The following is a 13,955-nucleotide window of genomic DNA, read 5'->3' on the forward strand; positions in this document are numbered from 1 at the left end:
AAATTAAATTCCTCCCATCGCGTACCAATTCTAAATTAACTATGCTTTATATATATAGTGCCTGTGTCAGGTCAGAAGATCCTGCTGATCCCTTAGTTAGCTAATTAATAATATATATATAACTTATCTTTTCCAGGTATCGAATACCTGTACGAGAACGGTCTTCTCCAGAGGACGCCCGAGGACGTGGCGCAGTTCCTCCACAAAGGCGAGGGTCTCAGTAAGACGGCCATCGGGGACTACCTCGGCGAGCGCTCGGACTTCAACGAGGCCGTGCTGCGCGCCTTCGTCGAGCTGCACGACTTCACCGACCTCATCCTGGTGCAGGCGCTACGGTGAGCGACATTTTACTATATTTTGAAAAAGATCCTCGGAAATGGATAACCCGCTTTGAAATATTGTAAATATGTTTGAGTCTCACGAGAGTTTTATAGACATTTTACTATCATAATATTATTGCTAACGTGCAACCGGCATCGTCTGTCTAATCCATATTGTCACCAATGCTTGTCACGTTTTAAAAGTGCAGCGACTTTTTCGTCTCTGATGTGGTATTCGATTCTCCGAGTCACAGTCAGATGAGCGATGAGCGACAAGCATAAGAGTTGACTAAGTTATCATAATTATTTAGATTAGCCAGGTCCACACAGGGCGACCAGCGCGCGATTTCCTCGGCCGACCAATCTGCCGTGACACGTTTGTGGCCCGTTTGCAGCACAAAGAAAATACCTTGCGACGCTGCTCTATGTGGACCGGACTATTCATAACACTGGCAAACAGAAATAACAAAACGATTAAGAATTGTAAGGGAAACTAAGCCGAGTATCACACATTTACTCTGTGACATCGTGTAAATACATTCAATTGATTATGCATGCAACGGTCCGGATTCTAATTCAAGGGCACACGACTCTTGATACTAATATTGATTGAAACTTGCTACTGTTTGCTTGCACCAGGTTACAACCCACGTGTGGCATACTTTTAAACGCACAAATATTAATATAACACCATGAAAACTATAACGGCGGGCTATGTTGGTTGCCGGCGGCCCACAAATTGTTTGCAGTTGCAATATTAATTTATAAGCTTGGCTTCCACAATAAATATTTCTATAGTGAAACTAAATAAGTAAGGTAAGGGCAGCTTAAGCAGGGCATAATCGGACATTGACATAGCGCAAACTCACCTCGGACACTGGCGATCAAATATATGAAAGTGGCGCGTTCCTAGCACACATTCTAAGCTCACGTAGGTGAACGCGTACCAAGTTTGTATGAGTGAGATATGACGGTTCGACTGGTCGCGTTTTTGACAGGCGGTAACTGTGAGGTAAACGTGAGGGGGTGGGCGGCACTTTCAGCGGGGAGCGGGAGAGGCCATACTGTACGATAGTACCTACTCTTTATTATTCTGAGTGTCCAACTAAGTTGCAAAGCTACGTATTAAACTCCATAGAACGAGGTTGATTTTTTTTCTGTCTAGGTATGTGTACTAAGGTCCGACCCAGGCGGACAAATAGCTATTTTGCTCACTGGTTTCACGCAGCAAAGTAAGCTCTTGCCGGCTGCTGAAGTGAAAAGTATTTTCGCATTTTAAAATGAAATAGTCTCTTGGCATTTTTACACAGTAGCTTTTAATCAAGATACATATGTTTACATCCCGGGTGTTGTAAAAGTCGCCTCGAAGTCTGGAGCGGCGGCAGGTGATCGTATATCTACTCGTGATTATTTTCCTTGGCTCCGGGCGCCAGCGTCACGGTAAACATGCCGGCGAATTACGAGATTCTTGGAAATACTATTATTTTCATTATTTTCGATGTTGTCCGGGAAAATTGCCTTTTATATCTGGGCATTTTCAGAATTTGGGCCCCCAATTAGCGTTAGTTGTTAACAAAAATTAACTCACTGTCAGTTTTGTGACGACAATTAAGCATGAAATTTCTATAAAAACATTGTTTTTGTGTTAACTTTGAGCGATAATCTACATTCAGAATGTGAAAAAAGTAAATTTTTAGACAGATTTTATGCTTAATTGTCGTCACAAAACTGACAGCGATTTAATTTTTGTTAACAACTTACGCTAATTGGGGTGTCCCAAATTCTGAAAATGCTCATCTACAAGGCTAGATTGGAATGAGTAATTCAATAAGTCCATACTTGGTTCGTTTTAAGTTATTTCATTTTAATAATTTAATTTAATATGGCTCGTTATAATGAGTTACAATCATTATTCCCTCTAGGTATCTTAGTACAACTGCTCGTAACCTGAGAGGTCTCTGATTTTATATAGTAATTTACTCAAAGTGAGGTTATAATTAGAAGGGCCCGTATTGTAGGTACTAAAGACTCGAGAAATTCACTAAGGACTAAGGGCCAGTTGCATCAACCACATTTGACAGACACATCATCGTCACGCAGCAGACGTCTATGGAACTTACCATACAATAAAATTTAACGAACGCTTTTACGATGACAGACGGTTTGATGCAACCGGCCCTTAGTTTCCACCTTCGGTGACTATCAGGCATAAATTATGATTTATACTTATCTTTACCATCTTATTTTCCAGACAATTCCTGTGGAGCTTCCGTCTCCCCGGCGAGGCGCAGAAGATCGACCGCATGATGGAGTGCTTCGCGCAGCGCTACTGCCAACTCAACCCGGACATCTTCACCAACGCGGACACCTGCTACGTGCTCAGCTTCGCAATCATCATGCTCAACACCTCGCTACACAACCCTAGCGTTAAGGAGAAACCCGGCCCTGAACAGTTCGTCGCTATGAACAGAGGGATCAACAACGGAGGGGACTTGCCACATGAATTGCTCTTGGTAAGTCATCATTGTGATCAATATGTCCTATACATAGAAAACCCTAGCGTCAAGGAGAAACCCGCCCCGGAACAGTTCATCGCTGTGAACAGAGGGATCAACAACGGAGGGGACTTGCCACATGAATTGCTCTTGGTAAGTCAACATCATGCTAAACACCTCGCAACACAACCCTAGCGTTAAGGAGAAACCCGGCCCTGAACAGTTCGTCGCTATGAACAGGGGGATTAGCAACGGAGGGGACTTGCCACGTGAATTGCTCTTGGTAAGTTGAAGTAACAACCCAAAACAATTTCTGCACAAGAGCGTACCCTATATCTCCAAAACTGTAGTGCCCTGCAACGTCAATCAAGTTAGGTTTACGCGTTGTGGGGTTACGGTGCAATTTTACTCGAAGAAGTTACGCCCCATTACCGGGCCATGAAGCAAATTAAGGATAATACTTATGGCGTGTATTTTCTCAAGTCGCGCATATTTTGATTATACCTTGTTTTTTCAACTTCAGAGCTCCTGAATTCATTTCAAATGATTGCTATCTTAACATAGAAAGACTGGCGCAAAAACACCTTCGGCTGTGGCGGCATGCATGGTAATGAATGAGTGGCGCTGAAAAGGCTCCGTGTAAACGACCAAAGTCGGTTAGCTGGCGAGATTTAGGCGGCTGAAAATAGTCGTCGTCTAAACGGTCTAAAGATGTGTTTCGACAGGCACCTTGTTTTTTTTTAGTATGAATAGGTAGACGTTTGACCACGATCACACCTGATGGTAAGTGATGATGCGGTCTACGGTGGAGCACGCTTATCTATGAGATAGTATGAATTTTCTGAGATGAACTTTTCGCTTTAGCCGTAATCTGGCAGGTAACTTTTTTGAAGATGACAAAACGTGTTATCTCCGAAAGGTCTTGAAGAAGAAGAGACATTACTCTTGCTTTAAAGAAACCGACTGGCGCCGTAATTTAGGCATCACGAAGTAGGCTTCGTCTAATTCGACCACTACTTACACAATACAAGAACAAAGTCCTAAAAAGGAAGTACCTATTGTTTAAATAGTTCATTATAACAAGTAATGATTCACGCACTGATTAAATTGTATCTAATGTTTGAAGATCATTAGTGAAATGTGTCACAGTTAGTCATCGTGAATACGTTAACCGTCTCATCGGGATGTTATGGTTATGGCGTTATCCATAAAGCCTGAATTAGATAATAATAGTTGCTCGTTATCCGTCAGGATCGGGATAAGTGGCGTGCTCTCGTTTTGGAGGCCAAGATCCTCTTTGGATCGCAGAGCCATACTAGTTAGTTTTATGTATTTATGAGAAAGGGATAAAACATGATTTAACTAAATAGTTTAATACGACCATAATTTTAATGAGGGGGGGGGGGGGGGTGTTACTGCTTTTTTACAAATATTCTGTGTTCTCTTAAATTAACCGTATATTTAAATTACCTTAATGCTAACTCGTGTAATCGTTTAATGACGCAAACATTTCTGTTATCTATAAAGCGGTTGTTTACGACCGCCCCACCACATTTATCTCACCCACTACAGTACACTATCTACAAACTGAACCGGGGTCTTACTATCTCACTCCCTCTTGCTACGCCTACACAAGTGTGAAAGGGAAGCTCTATAATCCCGATCGACTACTTTATAACTTAAATTGCGTCTCAAGTATATTTGTGATTTACATCAGTTTCAATACACAATCCACATAGTAAAGGCTTTTTCCTTTTCGTTGGCCGTGTATGTGTGAATCCATACTAATATTATAAATGGGAAAGTGTGATCTGTTTGTTTGTCCGTCTTTCACGGCAAAACGTTGAAGGGATGGAGAGTGACATAAGCTACTTATTTTCTCTTTCAAACGCGAGCGAAGCAGCGGGCAAACGCTAGTGCTTTATAATCCCGTTACGGTATTTTGTTTAAATTAAATATTCATTTATTTTAAATTGTGCCTCAAGTTAAGTGCATCGCTACAGTATCCGGAAACTTACAACGGGGGCATGTCTTTTTTTATTGTAAATGGGCCTACTCATGGCCACAGACTAGCCAAAGGCAAAGACGTGGCCTACGATGGAGTGAGCTCACCCAGAAGATGCCTGTTCCCTTGATTTGAAGGTTGCCGGGTTATATGAGCTCTATTGTTAGGACAGTATAAGTGTGAAAAAGAAGCTTGGCAACCCCATTCGACAACTTTTATACCTTAAATTGCGTGCGCCCTGAATGTATCTCAGAAGATCAACCAAATCTTGGCATTAGTGCACTTGGTTAAGGGGCATTTTCGCAAGAAGAATCACCAAAAATATTGTTTCTAAGATAGGTATATTTTATGTGTTTCCCTCTCAGAATCACGAGCCCTTTCGATCTATGACAAAAACAATAGACAAAAAATGGTCCCAAAATATTCTATTATTTTGCATACTCCACTTTGTAATCGCTGTACAAAGTGTTTGAAATCTAGTAACTAAATGGAAAAATTAAATTTGGGACGCTTTTTGCCGCATAGGAGAATGGAAATGGCTCGTGAGTGGGAAAATTTACCTATTTTAGAAAAAAAGTTTTTGAATCTATTTCCGCGAAAATGCCCTAAGTGCACATATTGAAGTGATTTTATCCCATGTTATCTTGTTACTTTAAGTTATGTTTATGTTATGTTCCAGTCATTATACGAGTCTATAAAGACGGAGCCGTTCAAGATCCCGGAGGACGACGGCAACGACCTCATGCACACCTTCTTCAACCCCGACAAGGAGGGCTGGCTGTGGAAGCAGGGCGGCAGGTGCGCATATAACCATACTCGTTTATTACTATTTGCTGGTTATGAAATGGGATTTTTTTCCTCATAGATAACCATTATTGTAAGGAATTTTCTATGAAGAACTTTTCTTTAGACTTATATTGACCGTGATATAGACCGTGATTACCTTTTTGATTTTTGTCGAGCTCCCGATATTTCGACGCAGTTGCATGCATCATGATCACGGAAAACTGACGAAGGCGGGTGGATGTCAAAGTTGCATAGACAGCGCGCGATCTATCCTCTTTCGCGCGCGTCGACTGCGTTCACTTTCAGGGAAAGAACTTTTCTTCTTCCTGATTTTTTTTTCCTCAAAGAAAACCATTACTGTATGCAGTTTTCTACGAAGATTTTTTTCTTCTTAGCTTAGTCGGTTATGAACACTGCAGCACTGCAAAAAATAATGGTTTTCTACGAGGAAAAAAATCCCGTTTCATAACCAGGTAAGCAAAGAAGAAAAATATTCTTTATAATAATAATTGATTCCTTGTGCTACAAATTGTAACGGTGTTATTGTTTGAATTGCAGATACAAGTCGTGGAAGAGACGGTGGTTTATCCTCAACGACAACTGCCTGTACTACTTCGAGTACACGACGGACAAGGAGCCGAGAGGCATCATCCCACTTGAAAATATATCTGTAAGTGACTAAATCTACTAACTTAAAGCAGGATTAAATAATAAATGGGCCCGAAAATATACAACCAAATCCCTCAAGACATAAAATGCATGACACTGGTGGACACACAGATTAACAATAGATTAGTAAATGTGTAAGAACTGTAACTCGTGTATCAATAATGATTGTAATGTATTGTTTTTATTATGACTTGTAAAATTATAGTTTTATCAATAAATATTGAATTGAATTGAATTGAATATTGGGGACAACTTACTAGGGTTGCAAAAAAGCGGTTTTTTTTTCTGGTTTGAAAAAAACATGAAAAAAAAACCGTGAAAAAAAAACAGTTTTTTTCTGGAGTATGTTTTTTTTCTAAATGAAAATCTCAAAAGCAGGATATCGGCTCTCGGTCAGCTGTTCAAAATAGCTGTCGCGAGTGGCAGGTAGTGCTTCGCGAGGTGCGCATCTGGCTAATGAGATGTCCTATCACCTCTTCCCGTTTCGGCATCGGTTTTCAGGACATCCGGTATATAGGTTCTTTTATGGATTACTAGCTTTTGCCTGCGGCTTCGCTCAAATTTGAAAATTGAGGAACGCTCCATACAAACTTCCACCCCCCATTTTAGAAAAGTGTGGGGTTATAAAGACGCAAAAAGTAGCCTATGTCACTTTCCATCCCTCCAACTATCTCTACTTGAAAAATCACGAAAATTCGTTGCTCCGTTTTGCCACGAAAGACGGAGAAACAAACGGACACACACGCTTTTCCAGTTATAATATTAGTATGGATAGGTATTTTTATCTTTCAGAAGCGCTGGTAGCCTAGCGGTAAGTACCTGCGACTTTCTTTCCGGTGGTCGCAGGTTCGAACCCCGGCTCGTATTAATGAGTTTTTCGGAATTTATGTGCAAAATGTCATTTGATATTTGTCAGTCGCTGTTCGGTGAAGGAATATTGTGAGGAAACCGGACTAATTCCAATAGGGTCTAGTTTACCGTTTCGGGTTGGAAGGTTAGATGGCAGTCAACTAGTGTCTACGCCAAATCTTGAGATTAGTTGTCAAAGCGGATCCCAGGCTCCCATCAGCCGTGGCAAATGCCGAGATAACGCAAGGAGGATTTATCTCCGCGATACAGGTTTTGCGTAGTGTGGAAGTCACAGTAAATGATAAAGTTGTAGCTATTCCTTTTCTTGGTAAAAATATGTTTAAATAAAATAATAAATAAATAAATATTGGGGGACACCTTACACAGATCAACCTAGCCCCAAACTAAGCAAAGCTTAAAAACTAAGTAAAGCTTTGAAGAATGATATTTATGTCGGATGTGGTTTCAGGTGCGTCCGGCGTCGGACCGGCAGCGGCCGCACTGCCTGGAGCTGTACGCGAGCGGCGGCGCCGACCTCATCAAGGCCTGCAAGACCGACTCCGAGGGCAAGGTCGTCGAGGGCAAGCACACCGTCTACAGGTACACGACACACTCTACACTCTGCCTCTGCCGCGAGTGCCCACTGACACGCGCCGACCTCATCAAGGCCTGCAAGACCGACTCCGAGGGCAAGGTGGTCGAGGGCAAGCACACCGTCTACAGGTACACGACACACTCTACACTCTGCCTCTGCCGCGAGTGCCCACTGACACGCGCCGACCTCATCAAGGCCTGCAAGACCGACTCCGAGGGCAAGGTGGTCGAGGGCAAGCACACCGTCTACAGGTACACGACACACTCTACACTCTGCCTCTGCCGCGAGTGCCCACTGACACGCGCCGACCTCATCAAGGCCTGCAAGACCGACTCCGAGGGCAAGGTGGTCGAGGGCAAGCACACCGTCTACAGGTACACGACACACTCTACACTCTGCCTCTGCCGCGAGTGCCCACTGACACGCGCCGACCTCATCAAGGCCTGCAAGACCGACTCCGAGGGCAAGGTGGTCGAGGGCAAGCACACCGTCTACAGGTACACGACACACTCTACACTCTGCCTCTGCCGCGAGTGCCCACTGACACGCGCCGACCTCATCAAGGCCTGCAAGACCGACTCCGAGGGCAAGGTGGTCGAGGGCAAGCACACCGTCTACAGGTACACGACACACTCTACACTCTGCCTCTGCCGCGAGTGCCCACTGACACGCGCCGACCTCATCAAGGCCTGCAAGACCGACTCCGAGGGCAAGGTGGTCGAGGGCAAGCACACCGTCTACAGGTACGCTCTACACTCTACACTCTGCCTCTGCCGCGAGTGCCCACTGACACGCGCCGACCTCATCAAGGCCTGCAAGACCGACTCCGAGGGCAAGGTGGTCGAGGGCAAGCACACCGTCTACAGGTACACGACACACTCTACACTCTGCCTCTGCCGCGAGTGCCCACTGACACGCGCCGACCTCATCAAGGCCTGCAAGACCGACTCCGAGGGCAAGGTGGTCGAGGGCAAGCACACCGTCTACAGGTACACGACACACTCTACACTCTGCCTCTGCCGCGAGTGCCCACTGACACGCGCCGACCTCATCAAGGCCTGCAAGACCGACTCCGAGGGCAAGGTGGTCGAGGGCAAGCACACCGTCTACAGGTACACGACACACTCTACACTCTGCCTCTGCCGCGAGTGCCCACTGACACGCGCCGACCTCATCAAGGCCTGCAAGACCGACTTCGAGGGCAAGGTGGTCGAGGGCAAGCACACCGTCTACAGGTACACGACACACTCTACACTCTGCCTCTGCCGCGAGTGCCCACTGACACGCGCCGACCTCATCAAGGCCTGCAAGACCGACTCCGAGGGCAAGGTCGTCGAGGGCAAGCACACGTCTACAGGTACACGACACACTCTACACTCTGCCTCTGCCGCGAGTGCCCACTGACACGCGCCGACCTCATCAAGGCCTGCAAGACCGACTCCGAGGGCAAGGTGGTCGAGGGCAAGCACACCGTCTACAGGTACACGACACACTCTACACTCTGCCTCTGCCGCGAGTGCCCACTGACACGCGCCGACCTCATCAAGGCCTGCAAGACCGACTCCGAGGGCAAGGTGGTCGAGGGCAAGCACACCGTCTACAGGTACACGACACACTCTACACTCTGCCTCTGCCGCGAGTGCCCACTGACACGCGCCGACCTCATCAAGGCCTGCAAGACCGACTCCGAGGGCAAGGTGGTCGAGGGCAAGCACACCGTCTACAGGTACACGACACACTCTACACTCTGCCTCTACCGCGAGTGCCCACTGACACGCGCCGACCTCATCAAGGCCTGCAAGACCGACTCCGAGGGCGAGGGCAAGCAAGTGGTCGAGGGCAAGCACACCGTCTACAGGTACACGACACACTCTGCACTCTGCCTCTGCCGCGAGTGCCCACTGACACGCGCCGACCTCATCAAGGCCTGCAAGACCGACTCCGAGGGCAAGGTCGTCGAGGGCAAGCACACCGTCTACAGGTACGCTCTATCTCTGCCGCGAGTGCCCAGCTACGACATCGCTGTAAGCGCGACAGCGGTGAGCGAGCGGCGGCCATACATTGGAGCGAGACACGGCGATGGGAGTTGTGATTCGCACGTACGGCCGCCGCTCACCGCCGCCGCGCCTGGAGCGATGTGTCGGGCGGGCCGTTAGTGTAGGGCCGCGCGGGCGGCGGCGCGGAGCCCCCCGCTAGCGGCGCGGGGGCGCGCACGGCGGCGGCGGCGGCGCAAGCGTCGCGGCTATCAGTAGGCCTAGCACATGACCGCCGAGAGATACACTACCCGTCCTTATATCATTAACTAGTTTTTGCCCGCGGCTTCACTCGCGTTAGAAAGAGACAAAAAGTAGCCTGCGTCACTTTTCATCCCTTCGACTATCTCCACTTAAAAAATCACGACAATTTGTCGCTCCGTTTTACCGTGAAGGACGGACAAACGAACGGACACACGCTTTCCCATTTATAATATTAGTATGGATACACTTAGAAGAAGACGTGCCATCTAGCTCGCGACGACATACTCTCGCGGCAATCATGTGCTAGGCCTACTAATATCTTGCAAACGCCCCTGTACTTTCAACAAAATACGGTATCTTTCCTTTTAAGTTTTCGGTCGAATCCACCTCAAGTTTTAAATTCTTTTACATGTAAAATAAACAATATCAGGGCCGATTACATCGACCACGTTTGACAAACACATCATCGTCACGCAGCGAACGTCTATAGAACTTCCCATACGATAAAATGTAACGAACGCTTTGACGGTGACAAACGGTGTGATGCGACCGGCCCTAAGTCGGCCAGATTTTACTATACGTATATGACTATGTTTGTCAGACAGACTACACTTTGTTTTTCGAAAGCTACATGCAATTTATAGGAAAAATGAAACGTCTATAATCGCCGTTTTCATCGCTAACTTCAACATTTCTCTTACAGAATGTCAGCGTCAGCGGCGGAAGAGCGTGACGAGTGGATAGAGTGCTTACGTCGCTCCATCAGCCACAACCCCTTCTACGACATGCTGGCGCAGCGCAAGAAGAAGGCGCAGCATAACCACACGCACCCGCCGCACTAGCGCCCTCTACCGCCTCACAGGATGTCATACTACAGAGCGGCACCAAACTATAGTCATTCTGCATCCACCACACTAGCACGGACCGCCCACCTTAGAGGATATCTAGAGAGTGGACAAGCGTGGACGTGTCGCAGTTGTTGTTAGCTCATTGCGCATACACCGTTCTATCGCACACCGCCCACCTCAGGCGATATCATACTAAAGAGCAGATTTTTTTCCTACCTTTTGGCTGGGTCTGCACGGCTTAACACGTGATTGGCGCGACGGTATCTCAGAGGATATCATACTAGAGAGTGGAGTCGCGGTTGTTAGCTCATAGCGCATCCACCACACTAACGCGGACCACCAGATCCCGTTCTTTGACATAATAATCGAAAGTCATAATATAATGTTTGCCAGATTATCATTAGTCATAATTCTGAAACGGTTAACTTTTCAGGGTTTTCAGATTTGGATAGGTCAGGATAGGTTTGTTTTGTGGCAATACTGAAAAGTTACGCGTTTTTGAGAAAAATCAAATTATGACTAACGAAAATACAGACAAACAATACATTATGATTTAAGACTATGGGAACCAATAGGTGTCTGGGGACAACTCTCCGACTCACTGTAATGGATTATTTCAGCACCCATCGGTCGCCGCAAAATAAAGCTAGGTTTAGACGAAGCCAGTAACGTTGGCGCCGGTCTTAGCCACTAGAGAGCGGCACCGCCGCGGACGTGCATTCACCGCACTGGCACAGCCGGTCACTCATTGTAAATATGGATTTTTTGACTCTCTGTAATGGGATTCCTTTTTATTTCCTTGCCTTTGAGCTGAGCCGATTCGATCCGATAACGGATTTAGAAAATATTTCAAAGGAAAAAATCAAAAATAGCGCCTTTAATGTATAAGATATCGGTCCTACATCCGATATCGGATCGGATAATGTAAAAACGTAAAAATAGTGCTAGGTCATCCACATACTATCCTGTAGAGTAACTCTCACATACATACATATTGAGAGTCAATCTTTCTTTTGATATCAACTAGCGAGCACTAAAATATTATGTCGGGAAAAGATAAAAAATATTTACGACCAATTTTTGAACAGAAAAATAGTTGAGCGTTTAGTCTACCGAAATAAAAGATTCCTTTGTTTGCTAGCTCGTTTTACCCAAACTATGGTTAATGAAACACACACGCGTTGTAAATTATACTTTTGGTGTGTAGTGTCCGAGTATTGAAACATGTTACTCAACATCACATGTTAGATTACTTATTCAGCGTTGATTCCGTCTTATTACAACGTTTCCGTGTTAGCGCGATGTAACGTGCAGCTTCGATGCAGCTGAATATTTATGCAATTATTCATATTTATTACCAACAAGGGAAATATCTTGTGCTACTTGCACTTTTTATACTACTATACTTCCGTCTACAGAGCGGATATCAAACACTTTCGTTTCTATTTGATGAGACTAATACGGCGGCGGATAGAATAGTTTTAAAATGTATAAACAACCAAATAATCATGCTAATGTCACATGACAAATGGTTTCGCTTTAAACATACGGCCATAATACGCCCATAATTATGAATAGATGACGTCCAAAACAAGACGACAAGAGTAGTTAATGATTAGTCAGTAGTCAGACAATCATTGTGATATTCGCTACGACAGCGGCCGCGACAGCGACTAACTTGTCTCGTATCGCGTTGTCACCCCACACTGCTGGCCCCGTGTCTCGGCGCGCGACAAACATCATGTCACTTGTCGATGTTTTGTCGCGCGCCCCGCGACGGAGTATCGTCCATGTATATAACGAAGGAAAGACTGAACACATGATAGTGTAAATTTTACACGATTTATTTGAATTGAAAATAGTAAATACATGGTGCATTGTACGCGCGTACTGCCAAATTATAATTTAAGATAATTTGCGTCTGTATGAGAATTTCTATTAATTGGAATTATATTAATGTTTTATATTTAAATGCAATGTTCTTGACAATAAATTACGTTTATCAAGATGGTTGCTAATGGCAGGACATGGTTTAACACGAGTTTCTGTTATTAAATGAAAAAGAAGTTACGTATTGATGAAAGTATTACTTTAATGATTAACCTACCATAGGACAGTGTAAATTAATGTTTGTATAAATAGCTTAGTGTTAAATCAGTTTAGTGTAAAAATGTAGTATAGTTTCTCAGTCTGCAGTGTAAATATTTTAAATGGAACGTTATGGACGCGTTAGGATGCTTGTTAGCCACCATTTTAATTCACATTCCTCTCAATAATTATTTGAGGCGCCTTTCATTAGTGTTAGATATCATGCATACTCTTTAGTCACTCAAAAATGTAACTTTTACTATATTATCTACCTAATAATTCCTTTTCTGTCAATATTATATAAATGGGTGAATCAACTTTTTTTATTCAGGATGCTTAAATAATAATATTCTACAACAAAAACTGGCACAAAAATGAGGAGGCACACTCAAAGGTTGTGACAGATGGCGCCACCCTATTAGTCCATTGCACAGATAAAGAATTTCATACGTAAGAGCGAGAAGATATTCGTTTTCTCTCTCTCACGTATGAATGACAGTGACATGTCTAGACACTTGCACAGGCGCCGCCTGGTGGGATAAAATGTCAAGTGTGCCTCCTCATTGTGTTTAAACGACACCATATAGTAAACGTTCATGAAAATTATATTTCCCGAACTATACCTCTTGGATACTTTGACGCTGGTCTTCCGTAGTTAGGATATACATATAAATTTGTTGCAAAAAATATATCATAATTGCTTTTTAATGTGTTTCATGATGAAATTGCTCATTTTATGACTATAAAAGGTTGATTCACCCAAATATCAACCAAAATTCTTCAAATTACTTCAGTTATTTCTCCAACATATCATCAAACATACACGCCAATACTTTTGTATACTAAATCTCACTCATTGTCTCTCAAACGACGTGCTTTTTACGTCCTCATCGCTCCATTATCCACGTCTTTTGCGTCTCCAAAGAACATGCAAATGATGGATCATCGTCCTTCAAACCTGTGTTTGTTATTGTGATAAATGTTGTATGTATATTTAATGACATCACCGGTACACGTCGCATGAATTATGTATGCGCCGAATAGGAAACTAATCGACCAATTA

General features: G+C 44.4%; 1 protein-coding gene across 4 annotated transcripts in view; it reads left to right on the forward strand.

Moving 5' to 3' along the window:
* LOC125233155 (cytohesin-1) overlaps positions 1 to 13,319 on the forward strand; it is a 107,701-nt gene extending 94,382 nt beyond the window's left edge. For all 4 annotated transcript variants that reach the window (XM_048139041.1, XM_048139040.1, XM_048139042.1 and 1 more), the window contains exons 4-9: positions 137 to 335; positions 2,572 to 2,833; positions 5,500 to 5,618; positions 6,165 to 6,276; positions 7,594 to 7,724; positions 10,660 to 13,319. In XM_048139041.1, the coding sequence (XP_047994998.1) occupies positions 137 to 335; positions 2,572 to 2,833; positions 5,500 to 5,618; positions 6,165 to 6,276; positions 7,594 to 7,724; positions 10,660 to 10,798 (962 nt within the window). In that variant the 3' untranslated portion in view covers positions 10,799 to 13,319. The remainder of the gene's footprint in view (positions 1 to 136; positions 336 to 2,571; positions 2,834 to 5,499; positions 5,619 to 6,164; positions 6,277 to 7,593; positions 7,725 to 10,659) is intronic.
* Positions 13,320 to 13,955: the final 636 nt, after the last annotated feature.

The sequence above is a fragment of the Leguminivora glycinivorella genome, chromosome 14 (genome assembly GCF_023078275.1).
Source record: "Leguminivora glycinivorella isolate SPB_JAAS2020 chromosome 14, LegGlyc_1.1, whole genome shotgun sequence".
NCBI classification, from domain to species: Eukaryota; Metazoa; Arthropoda; class Insecta; order Lepidoptera; family Tortricidae; genus Leguminivora; species Leguminivora glycinivorella.